Here is a 14,095-nt window from a genome sequence, read left to right as displayed (position 1 = left end):
TATTTGTTTCTATTTTATGAATTGTAATAATATTTTCACTTTAAGCTATATTTTCAATTGTTGACAATTTCAGACCCTAGACATTCAATATGGCTTCCTATTATTGGTGGATCCGGGCGAAATCTATCGCTCATTATAACTCACTTACGAAGCGTTTTTGTTTTGTTATACCAACTTTTTTCCTTTTATTTACCTATAGAATCATTTCCCGAGATATTGGAGTGTTATTCCAAAACACCCTGTATATCTTGTCTCCGAAGAAGCAGCTAAAGAGGTTATATTTTGAAAGCATGTAAAATGAAACAATTTATTTATGAACATACTTTAATATTCATATCTTAAATATAATTATATAACTAGGTACAATGTAAGGAAGACTCATTGAATATATTTCAACAAATAAAGCATTGAATGATACATATCATCTACACATAACTTATTTCTATCCTTCATTTCAAAAAATTGTTTTTGACATGAAATCCACATCTTTGGTAATTTGTAAGGTACATATTTCGTAAGGTAAATTAAATTTTGTAATTATTATGTTATATTATAATAATTGATAGTCCATTATTCAATATTTTGGTTTATTATTTAGAAGATCATTACGAGTTGCCTATTTTTGCATATTTAAAGTCTCTGCATTGGAAGTCTGAACATAATCTATAACGCCCATGTGTCAGAGAAGAGAGAGAGAACTCTGTGTCCTTTTCTATTCTATGCTTTCAAAAAACTAATGGCGCCCGCGCTTGCTCGCGGCGTCGTCTGTCCTGTCATGTGTCATGTGTCATGTAAACAAAACAGACCATATTTGTTTATGTATGTCTATAAATGTTAATGCCTTCATATAACTTCTATAATTTGAATATATGTCCTAAGCATATATGTCCTCTATCATAGACAAAGTAATACTAGACTGCACTTTCAATAAAATTCGTGTTCCAATATTAAAATCTCCTCCTCCGAGCCCTTCAGTTAGTTATTATTTTCTCACTGCTGATATTTTAGAGAATTTTCAAGCATGCGCATATAGATAAAGTGTCTCGAACGAGAGAGAAAATGAATACCGTAATGTAGAGACGTTTTTTTCCCATAAGAACTGTCCATATAGGAGTATTACTCGTACACATATGATTAGAATAAGATACAAAGAAAGTTTCGTTTCAATTTCTTGTATCGTACTCCTTCAATCGCTATATTTCTCTACTCCTTTATCTCGTTTCACCAATTCCCGCATAGTGAAACTGACCTTAGACCAGAGGCTGTTTCTTTCTAAAATTGGCAGAACTTTTCAATATAGAAATTACATACAGTGAAACCTGGTTAAGTGAGACCTGGATAATTATGAGAAACCTCTATTATTGAGAATTGCAATGAGGTTCCGGTTCTTTTTCATTAAATTACCTCTGTTAATCAGATTCTGTTAGTGGAAAGTCGCGCGATGAACTCTGTAGTATATATTCTTCTTTGGACACAGAAGAAGAAGAAAGAAGAAGAAGAAGACTGTGAAGAGACTCCAGTGAAAATTTCAAAGCGTGAGGCAATGGAAGCTTTAGAAACTTTACACAAGTATTTCGAAATGACAAATATTGATAATTCTAATATTTTTGATCAAATTTATTCTATCAAGAAATAGGTTTCAGCAATTAGCAATCAAGTACAAACAAACATAACCGATTACTTTAAGTCATCAACTGTATGTACATTTATACCTATACTAAATTCATAACACCAAAAATACGCATTTTTATTAACATTTTCACCTCTAAAAATGGAATATCGGCACATTTCGACCTTTGTAAGCGGGGGCCTCTGTAAATAAGACAACTATAAGTTTAAACCTGCTTAATTGGAAAACTGGATCATTGGAAACCCTCAATAATTGGTACATATGTCTTGGTCCCTTGAGATCCCAATTAACCAGGTTTCACTGTATCTGTAATATTTCTATATGAACAGTTTCTATAAGTGGAAGCTGTTCCGACTAAGAAAGAAAGAATTTTAACGTTTTTTGATCCTCCGAAGCTCCATCTCGGTTTTGCGCATTCTCGAGCATGTACAACTTAAACAACAGAGAGAAAATATATATCGTCGGCACTTTAATAGGACATTCCTTCTCGATTTAACTGTCTGTATAGAATTATTCCTGTAACAACGTGCTATCAACCAAATATCGAAAAGACCGTCCCGGAAACGGTGCACAATCGATACCAAGTCGGTTGGAACACGTAATCTCTATTGCTCAGAATCGTTACCGTACCGAGGACGGTTTTTTGATGGGTTGGAACGAACCTAAAATATATTCAGTGGTCTAGAGTACTATATCTATGGTTCCATTGGTTGATCATTTAAACATATCATTGGTTCGCACGCTTCTCGTATAGAAAGAGAGAGAGATTCTTCAGTAGGACAAGGAGTATTTTTATAAGGTGGGTATAGCTGCAGTTGAGTTATTCGGCCATATGGCTGGAGAACCGGTTCACTAGGTTATATTAGGTTAGGTCCTATTGGAGCCGCTATTAATTTCTTAGCTCGAGGCCAATCAATCTTGGAACGACCGCTCATCTCCCGACTTTTCAATACAGGGATTTCTAAGTCGACTGCCATCTCGAGGCTGGAAGCTAAATTAATAAGTAAACAAGTTAAATTCACTTGTTGATGTAGTTTCAAATATTAGCAATAAAAAAGTATTTTGGCTTTTCTGTAAATTATATCAATCGTAACGAGGGATAAAATTAGACAATTATTTCAATTACGGTATTAAATCATGAAAAATAATAGTAATTATTTCAATTTTTGCCTCAGCTACATAATGGAAAATGATAAACTATGGTTTTCAATCTATTGTCTAATATAAGTTGTCCAACTTTGATGAGATTTAATTCATATTATCAATAGATTTTACGGAATATAACATTGAAACAGTTATTGCGCAAGCATACAATAAGTTATAATAATTACAGGTGTATAATTTTAATTTATCAAGCCGTATGGAATGTATTCCCTCGGTGGGTAAATATCTGAATTTTTATGATCTTGAGGATGCCCATGGAGAAGTTCCGCCATAAAACTTATGTAAGTGATAGCAAGTCTAAGTGTTTCGATACGAGACAGACGTTTTTCGTAAGCAAATGTTGGTACCTGTAAGTTATCGATAATATTATAATTAAATTAGGAAATAAGAACGTACAGGGTGATATAAAAAAATAGTTTTCGTAGATTTCTGATAATTATTAATTTTCGATGAAACTAGTTTCAAAACTGAAAGAAGAAGGGTGGTTCAAATATAAATCGGAATTAATGGAAAACGCGTGAAAAATGTAGTGTTGTACAAGAGGCTGCAATGGATTTTATAATGGACTGTTCTGAGGCGTACAGAATAGCCGGGACCGCGTAATCTCGCTTTTTAGTGTACTTATATCCATGATGTGAATACTACAAGGTGTGTTCATGATGTAGAGACTACGCTTCGGGAAGCAGCCAATGAAAATTCGCTACCAAAACTACGCGCCAATTTGGCTCTTGAGAGATGCGCAGAACGAGTCGAACATGAGCCATCGGGAAGAACACACCTTGTAGTCTGTACACCATGGGTGTGTTCTTACGGAAGACCAATTTACGACCTCTCCTCCGCAGTCACCAGCTGACTGATTTAAATTTATTTACATTGAGTGTATAGAATAGTTATTGGAAATAAAATGCCTTCTTCTTCAGCACCTTCATGTACAAATAACAATACCAATTGTAGAGGTTAAGATATTAGTTTCCATGGATTAAATTAATTAAAGAATGGAATAAAGTTTGTGGAGAATGACAACCGTACCTCCAACACGGTAAGTGTTTACATATTTATCCTATATTTTCTTAGTGGTTGATTTAATATTCATCAAATATTTATTGTTTGAATAACGAGAATATGCTCGAATCATTTTAAAAAAAGTTGCTACGTGCAAAAGCCCGACTGCTTGATTGTTAGTTGAGATACAAATATCTATGTGTTATCCAAAGATGCAGTGCCGACTGAGAATATATCTACCACTGAAAATTCAACGTGAGTGTAAAAAAAATTAGCAGAAATTTATAATATACCATGGGTGCCAAGGCTTCTGAATTTTGAGCAAAAATTCACACGTTGGGAAGTATGTACGCGTCTTCTGCAACGATATGAAGAAGAAGAAGAAAATTTATTGCATCGAATATTCACCACCAGCCGATGTAAGATGTAAGAAAGAAATTGACGGTACCAGCATTGAACAGATTATGAAAACTAACTACTTAGGCACCACACTATCAAGGAGATGTAGAATCGGAAGTAAAATAACAAATACAGAAAGCCAATAGAGCAGCAGGATGTCTCAATAATACAATATGGAGAAACAAACATATTAAAACGGAAACTAAGACTAGAATTTATAAAGTTGTTATAAGATCCATAATGACATATACAGCAGAAACGCGACCGGACACAAAAAATGCAGGAAACAGCTGATATGAGAATACTGATGAGAATCAAGGGGAACCCACTGAGAGATCGTGTAAGTAGCGAAAAGATGGAGCGATAATATAGCTTAAAAGCACAACAAAAGAAAGAAACAGGCAGAATTGCTCATAGAAAAGATAGAAGAAGAAGAAGAATATTCATCACGCTCTACTGTATTTGGTCGACGACAGACGAAGGCGCGCCAGTTAAAGGGAAGGTTGCACTGTCAGCGGGAAGGTGTTGTGTACCATTTATTGGGACACGGCGAAGAAACAGATCAAAACCGAGCGATGTTGCAAGACAATACCAGACCGCATACAGCTAGGCTTACGATGGAAACGTTGAACAAATTATGTTGGAAAGCACTGGAACTTATGATCCCGATTTTTACGAAAAAGCCAACCGAAAGCTTCTGGAGAGGAGCAAAAAGTGTGTAGAGTGTGACGGAGACTTTCTATAAAAACTGTAAAAAATTTCAGCTCTGTAAGTTAGCAATAAAATTTAATAGCATCTATTTTTCTCATTTCATTTTAATGCAACCAAGAAGGAAATACAGATTGTTCAAATTGCAGATGTTAAAAGATTTCCCTTAATGATTATATTTTCCTCAAGTTCATCAATAAATTTTTCGAATATGTCTTACGAAGGTACCTAATTTGAAGGTGATTTGTGATATATTTCTACTGAGAGTTATCATGGAACAATTTATAAATTTTTATGAAGCTACAAACCTTTCTACGTAGTTTGTCAAATGCTTCATTCAAATTAAACATTCTTCTTCGTTCCCTGATATTGGCGGCTCTTCTTTGAGCGATCGTTGCAACTCTTCTTCGAGTCTTCTTTGGTTGTTGTGTACCATTTGAAGAACCGTTTCGCCCTAAACGATTAGGGACTAAACCACCGCATTGCTGTCTTTGCCATACTAAAAAATTTGAAGTCTTTAAATGTGCGATATCTAAACTATTATTTCTCTCAAAAATGTTTTATAAATTTTACATCAATTTCATTGCTTTTTGCTCTACATAAATTAGCTTGATTTGCGTTATCTTGCATTATTTTCGAGAGAAACCAGAGAGGAAACCAACAAAAATAGGAAAAAGAAAACCCGGACAACCACCTGAGAGATGGATGGACAGCTGGCAGTCCACCTCCCAGGAACTGATACAAAGGAACTTGCAAAACTAACAGATCATTAGATCTTAAAAATGAATAAGAAAAAGAAGTATGCAGAGTTTCAATTTACCAGTTGATTGTTTGTAAACGTTTCTACCAAGATGAGTAGGTACATATTGAATCTATATCAGGATCATTGATGAGTCAATAACTGCTGGTGATGTTACACCAAGAGATACTTCTCCATTTTCTGGATATTATTTTTTAAGTATAATTAATGATCATACGTAGCTGAATAACGTGTAGATATTGATAAAAACTCACCTACTACTTCTTAAAAAAAGTATTTGAAAAAATTGTTAGTAAAAGGACGATTCTAACAAAAAAATACTTCATTCAATTCGTTTGTACATAATAACGGAATATAATAATTATTTATCCACCAAGGACGAAAAACGGTTATATTATTACCTGTAAATTGGAGTAAAACAGTTTTTTATTAAGGCACATCCTACATTTTTTTCTCAACTTATATATAAATTTCCTATTTGTTGTTTTCCATCAAGTTCCTCTCTTTGAACCGCAGATCAAAATTTTTACGTTTTTAAGTGTAATAAACAATCATTTCAATTATTTTTGACTGCGACTCCTCTTAGTCTCCCCTAATTAAAGTACTAAAACATCCATTAGGACTTAACAAAGACTTTTAGAACTACAGAATCGTTTTACGGTTAGTCCTTGTACGTGATTAACCACTTTTTCCACCGAAGTAACAATCGACGTAATTTTACGGTCTATAACCAGCAAGTATAAGTGAGGTTACGTTCAATGCTGTTATAAAAATTTGTACAACGTATTTTTTCCATAAAATCTCAAATTTTCGTTAGTAAAGTGAATATTAGGACTAACGTTAATCAGAGCACGTTTCTGCAAAATTGTTTTACTACTTTCTGTCGGTTTGTGTGATGGTAAAAATCAATTTCTTTTTCTATTTCATTCTCCAACTAAAATTTTTTGAAATATTTAGCAGATTTTATGAAAAAAAAAATCAAATTGAGAGCGTCCTTTATGCATAGGTCTCCCTGTATACGACAAAATAACTCGATTATCATAAAATTTGTTTTTTTTCTATGTTAGAAGCAGAACTTCATTATTATATATTGTTTTTAGTAAAAAATCTATTTTCCAAACGCTTTTTGTTACAAATATTCAATATCGTGGATTCTGTAGGAAAATAAAATAACAAGGTTTCTATTTTTTGACCACCCATCGTATAATAATATTTTTAAATAAACAAATGGTCTTTTTTCTCAATAATTTTCCAATTAATTAAATGAAAAAGTACTTATTTATCATAAATTGTCAGTCACTTTAAAATATTTCGTTATACAGGATGTACACTTACGTTATAGACAAAAAATATGTTTTACCCAACAAAGTTTCGTAATACGACAAAACTCGAATTTAATATTTGGGTGATTCCGTTCTAACTGTGATATTCAATGTCCTGTATTGTTTTTTTGTACTAGTCATTAATTAATAATCAATTAATAAAAATTTTGTGTTAATTGAATAATTCTTAAGATATTTAAACATTATTTTTATACAATATAACTTGCCACTTAAAGAAAACTTATACTACATCACTTGAATGTCAGTACCGTGTCATGTCCATTCCTAGAATTTACCGATAAATTATTAATTTTTTTTGTCGTAACAAATTATTTAAACTAATTACCTTATAAATTCTAATGTTTATGATCAAACTGAGGAAAATTGATGCACTTGTTGTTTAATATCTTAAGTTACCATGTCAGTACCGTGTCATGTCCATTCCTAGAATTTACCGATAAATTATTAATTTTTTTTGTCGTAACAAATGATTTAAACTAATTACCTTATAAATTCTAATGTTTATGATCAAACTGAGGAAAATTGATGCACTTGTTGTTTAATATCTTAAGTTACCATGTCAGTACCGTGGATAAATGAGTCAGTACCGTGGAACTCAAAATCCGACATTTGTGTCTTGCTCGTGATACTTTGAAGTTGTAGTAAATTCCTCTTAGAGTTTTATTTTTACAGTAAAATAGATGAATAATATGCATAAAAAAGTTAGAAAAGTTAAATTTTAAAATCTTGAAATTTTGAATACAAAAAATCACAGTTAGAACGGAATCACCCATTTACTTTCAATTGGAAAACCCTGTATATTATAGTATTATTGAAATCCTATGGTTTGACACAAGAAAATGGTGGAAAATATGGAAACGATAAAAATAAAATTTTCCAAATTACCCATTATTTATATACAGGAATTTTCAACAATGTTAAAGTGATTTTTGGATGAAATTGAGAAAGTTTCGGCTTTAAATTGTTTCATACTTTCCTACAACCCTGTATTTCAATCTAACCCAATCAGTTTTTACAAGTTTCACTAGTAAATGATAATTTTTTGTATTTTATATTATTTTTCGTGTTGTATATGTAATTGTACATACGTACTTAGAATATAAGATATTGTTAATAGCTAGGAGTAACTCAGTTAGAGCTAATTATTATATATTGAGTTATTGAGTATAATGAGTTATAGGGACTTTTCATTGATAGCAGTAACTTGATTTCAATATTAGAAGTAATTTTTCACTTTATACACTAAAGCTGAACAATGATTTACTCCGAGAGTTTACATGAAGCTTTTGGTAACGAAATAAGAACAAAAACTTTGAACAATCAAATGTGGCTCGCCGGAACAGAAGAAGATGAGTATGTGGTATCACCCTTTTTAAAACCCTTCATAATTTAATCAAATGATGACTCTAGTTCAGACGAATCTAGCTACTTTAATTATTTATAAAGATACTTTGGAATTGAAATGTTTTTTTTCTTTTGTTTATTTGCAAAGAAGTTATTTTCCTTTATGATTTTTGCTTTGAAATTTCATTTTCCAGAAATAAAACGAATGGGGTACAAAAAGGGCTCAGTTCACGTCTGGTACCCTGTTTAAACCAAACGCCCTTAGTTCCAAGTAGGACTATAATTTCTCGCTATAATAATATAATATAATACCGCCACAGATTTTCGTGAAATTTCAGTATTTAATTATGTATAGTGTGTATCATTTCAAATGATCTACAAACTGTTACAAACCTAAATCAGAATTAAATGCTGTCAAAATATCTGGATATCCACTTAATGCACTGTTTGGAGCTGAAAGGCAGTGATGTGGATCCCATATTCCTGGGTATCCATTTATATCGGCAGGATATCCTGGATAATCTGGACCCTAAAATAGAAACAATGCAAATTTCATTCAGTTTTATCAACAAAAATGGTATTTTTTTGTTTTAATAGCAGATTGTTGCTAGTTTATTTATCAATGGCTACGTATTTGTCTGATACGTCTAAACAGGTCATTTTTATTTATGAAACTATACTTTTTGAATAATTAAAACTTCCACCGTCTATAGGTAATTAATAACAGTTTCAATGCAAATTTTAAATGCAAAAAGGTCTTTCAATTCCCTATTGAACAATATTGAGAAACGACACTACTTGATAAAAATAAATTGGTCGTTAGGATTGGTCATTTACAATTGAGGAGTAGAAATAACGAAAAGGGCTAAGTGCCAATTTTTCGAAAAATGAGATACGTGCAAAAAGGTTCTATGTCCCATGGACTATGTCAATATCAAACGGGTCAAATGCCAGGATTAAAAATTCCATAAGAAACGGCGCTGTCTGAAAGTAATCGGTTATTTTCGCAACAAATGTGTGAAGTGCCAGAATACGTTTAGTGCCACGCTGCTGTGGAATATTGTCAAGAATTATTCAAAATGAATCCGGAACATCGAAAACGAGGAATGGGGAGATTAAGTGATGAACAACGACAACGAAAAAATGCAGGACAATCCTATAAACAGAGAAAAGGTATAGCAGAAAACAAATGGCCGAACCTACAAATTGATTTTGTTTGTAACGTGGAAGCGTCTACATAACCGCCGGATGGAACAAAAATAAATTAACCCTATACGTTATTCATAAACAACCCTCCGACTATCATGTAGAAAGGTGATAATGATGATTTTTAAAATGCTCTTTTTTCTTCCAGGTAACATGTAAATGCAAATTGAACTGCAAATCGTTGAACAACGCAAAGAGATTGGCTCTTTTTGAAAAATACTACGAGTACAATGTTGACGTCCTTACTTAATACAGTTAACTGGCGTAAAGAGAAGACGGCATGGTTATACTTTTATGAAGAAATATGATTTGACGAAAAAGCATTTGGAAACTATTATAGAAAAGAAAAAAAGCGGCCAAGTAGTTTTTAAAGATAAGAGAACTCGTACAGCCCCTGGAAAATTTACATAGCCTTTATAAAGCGTTTTTGCAGAAATATCCACAAAGCTTGGTCACTTATAAGTTTTATAGGAAAGTATTAGAAAAAGATTTTCCAAATGTTTCATTTAGAGCGCCTCGAAGGGACATCTGTCGAAAATGTGATTCATTGGATTGCGAAATAAAAACACAGGGTGAAAAATTTGCGCAGCAAACGTGTAGTTAGAGCTGTACCATCGAAAGGCAGAAGCAGCTACCATGCTCATGAAAAAAGACATCGCATCTTCACAAGTCCCAGGAAACACTACGAGTGTGTTCTCTGTTCGTTCGTACCTACTTTAACGCAATCTGACATGTTCTACATGAGCCAGTTTTCATGCTATAACTTAGGAATCAACTTTGGGGATAACAAACATTCTGTCATGTGTCGCTGGCATGAAGGAATGACAGGATGTGGTGGTAACGAGATTATAACGATTATAACGATATATAAAATAAAAACAGTATGATTGTGTTTATTTATGTGTTTTTTTTGTGGGCTGTTTGACACTATTGAACATCGATACCTTGTCAGTGGTCACAAGTTTCTTTAGTGCGATAGGTATATCGCGCATTTATAGAGAAAATAAAGCGTAAGTGCGCTCCGATGGTACCTAAGGACTTACACAATGTATTACTGTCAAGTACCCACAGGCCAATTTGAAATACTAGATATATCACAGGAAAAATTTTTTGATGTACAAGCGGCAGCCGACATGATGTTAAATCTCAAACAAGTGCATATTAGTAAAGTTGTACGAATGAAAGTTGATTCCCAAAAACCTGGCTATTTGTTCACTGCTGAATCTAAGGTGTAAAAAATATCTCAATTAACCAGCTTCCAAACATAAATAAGATTGGTAATAGCAAGAAAAAGCACTTAAGATCCATGATTCCGTATCTACAAGATCATAATCGCAAACAGTTTTACAGTAATTTAACGAAATAATGTATTGGCACTTAGCCCATTCCTAAATGTTTTACTTTTTTGAACAATTATTTTGAAATTCCGTTGTTTGTGTCGTAGTCTGTTTAGCCGTAAGGTGAATAATAGATTAGTTTAGTATTTGGAAATAAAACATCTGGTATTATGGTATGAAAAGTATTTTTTTAACAATTTTGTCACTTGACCTCTTTGTTACTTCTACTCCTCAATTATTGCTTCACTTTCTTTCAACCATTCTCTTTGCAATCTTTTTGGCAAAGATTGCAAAGGAATAAAAACCGAATACATCCCGACCACCAGGACAACCACCTACAAGATGGTATGAAAGCTGGTCTTCATCATCCCTACTGCAGCAAGGCAACCATTGATGCAAACACAGAACTAAGTCTTAATGTACGAAGAAGAAGACAATGCAGTACCTACGGTTTTGTAATAAATAGTATAGAGTGAAATTCGTATAATGTTAAGCAACAAATGTTTAACGAAACCATACCAGTAAGGAAAAAAAGTGAAATTGAAGGTAAAGACAGTTAATGATTTAATCGTTTTAATATTGGAGATTTGATGCTGAAGACCGTTCATGTGGGATATTGAGGTTACAAGGAAAGAAATACAAAGCAAACCTAGTACCAAAAACGGACCAAAAGTGATCGTTTGGTTGGACGAATTGTTATTTGTAATGAAAAATGGATTCATTTAAACAACCCGAACGTGGAAAATCAGAGGTTATACAACTACAATTACCAGAGACCATCGCAAAGTGAGATGAGTATATAATGGATAGATAATGCTAATATATTAAGTTTTATCGGAGAAATATCCAGGTTCATTTAACCGAAAGAGGGTTCTCGTACAACAATGCTAAGTCACAGGGGATCGATGGATTTAGTAGCAGGCTTAGTAAGAAAAGTGGAAAGTTTTGTCCAATTTTTTTTTATTTAGATTTACATAATATTGTTCACACGGGGAAGTCAAGCTTTGGAATATTTATAGAAATAAATATACTGTCTTTGTTCCTGTGAAAACAGGATTTATCAAAACTTTCACACAGCACCTCATATTGCTCTGTATAACAAATTGTTCGGGTGAGACAAGCTTTTCTTGCTTGAAAAGAGTGAATAACTATTTACCATCTATTTTGATTCAGTTTCTCAAATTATGAAGATGAAAATTTATAGAAAATATAATTCAAATAATTATGAACCAATGTATTGCGTTGCAGAGATCAGTAGAGACGGTTAAAGATGAATAGCCTACAGGCGGAAAATCTTTAAATCCACAATTGCACCACACCCAGCACCTTGCACCGTCAGATTACTATTTATTTAGATTCATTCTTGAAAGAGATATTTAAAATGCAGTGCGAAAATTTTTCGTATATAATGCCAAAGAATGGTTTTACTTAGGCTTGCTGACGTCGGGTTGAAACCATAGAATATAATGGACTATACTTCGATTATTAAGGCTTTCTTTTTGTATCATTAGATATTTAATAAACAAAGTGAAAACTACAAGCTAAGGTTATTCATGAGACACTTTATATATCTACGATAATTAAATTCATCCATCTCTTTTCGCATGTCGGAATCGACGAGCTATCTGATATCTACTGTTGCCCATAGAGCAACATCACATCACTGGCAATTTAATGAAAAAGTTAATTAATGAAAAGATCTAAATAGAATGGATGAACGAAATAATTCAAAAACTTAAAGTCGCAATTTATAGATCGTCTACCATTAACGTTAGGCTAGAATAAATTGAAATATTACATATGGTTAAAAATTATCCAAAGAAGACCCTCTCAAATATGAGGATGGTCCCAAAAGTACATGGCCTGACCTAGATAGAGATGGCGGTAGTTGCTTGAATACCTGTTGTATTAGGAAGTACACACAATGTTTCATAAAAATAAACCCGGATTTTTACAATAGTTTCATAACCATAGATGAAACGTGGGTCCATCACTTCACACCCGGAATCATCAAAAAATCAAAACAATGGACTGAAAACTGAGAACCGGCAAAGAAAACAGAGACCTTTCCACCAGAAGGCAAGCTCATATCTTTAAGGGTATCCTCATAAGAAAATAATTTATAAGGGTCTGCAACGGTAAATTTTTTACAAAAAAATTAATAACTCAAAAAGTACCTATGCGAAAAAACTGCTTAGACAAAGTATACTAAAATTTTACGTAGATTTCAAAAATATATTAATATACAGGGTGTTTTGTTTGAAATAACAAAGTTACAGTCGACTTAGAACCGGAAGTCGGTCATCTTTGAAAATATTTTAGTTAAAAAGATCGTATCCGAAAACCCAACGGCAAAAATTTTCATGATTTTACTATAAGTATTTTGTCATATACAGATAGTTTTAACTCGTCGTGGGACATCCTGTATACATATTAAATAAATTATTTATAAACTTACGTTACTTGTGTCCCACGGACCTCGATCATTAGGAAATGACATTTTCATTACAAACAAGAAGAAATATCCAAGCCCACTGATAAAAAATTTATTCGAACACAATGTATAACTGATCAGGCTTGTTTACAGACTAATCCCTTACACCACATACAGAAAATATTAAATCTCATCTTTGTTCATTCATATTTAAGGGTGATATATTTTCTTATTGGTCAGAAATAATTCGAAGGGGTGGTTTTATTGCGAGACCAACCAATAGTGCGATTTGAATATGTTGCCAGATGTGATTAGGGAATGTGGACGTTACTTATATGGAGTTAGAGGATAGTTTTGCTTCATACTAGAGTATTGACTTTTGTTTCAACTTTGTATCTATGGTAAACGATTCGGTAATTTATGAACTAAGAACAGAATACAGATTTTTAAAATTTGTACTGTGTATTCTTAGATATATGACCAGAAACTGTGCTGGCACGAACATATAATAAATTGTAGTTAAAAAAAACTGAAAAATACGCTTTTAGCAATAATCAAACCAAAAAGTAATTCTTGGCATAAAAATAAAATTACTGCAGAGGAAATTAATGCCACTAATATGAGAGCGAGTCTCATTTCCAGCCTGAAATATTTCTCTTTACTTTTTACAAATTTTTGAGATGTAATAAGTGAGAAAAATAAATTTTTCTTCTTAAAACAGATTTATATTTTATTATTATTTTGATATTCATGGTGTAGGTGATCTAT

The 14,095-nt window shown here is 32.7% G+C and overlaps 1 protein-coding gene across 1 annotated transcript; it reads right to left on the bottom strand.

Moving 5' to 3' along the window:
• Positions 1–306: 306 nt before the first annotated feature.
• LOC130894355 (protein Fer3-like) lies at positions 307–13,488 on the bottom strand. Its single transcript, XM_057801124.1, has 4 exons — positions 13,352–13,488; positions 8,744–8,879; positions 5,212–5,402; positions 307–3,141 (listed from the first exon to the last, which is right to left on the bottom strand). Exons 1-4 carry the CDS (start codon positions 13,397–13,399, stop codon positions 2,974–2,976), a joined length of 543 nt encoding a protein of 180 aa, XP_057657107.1. The 5' UTR covers positions 13,400–13,488; the 3' UTR covers positions 307–2,973.
• Positions 13,489–14,095: the final 607 nt, after the last annotated feature.

This window comes from Diorhabda carinulata, chromosome 5 (assembly GCF_026250575.1).
Source record: "Diorhabda carinulata isolate Delta chromosome 5, icDioCari1.1, whole genome shotgun sequence".
In the NCBI taxonomy this organism is placed as follows: domain Eukaryota; kingdom Metazoa; phylum Arthropoda; class Insecta; order Coleoptera; family Chrysomelidae; genus Diorhabda; species Diorhabda carinulata.
Note: the sequence above shows the minus strand (reverse complement) of the source record. Positions and strands in the feature narration are given on the sequence as shown.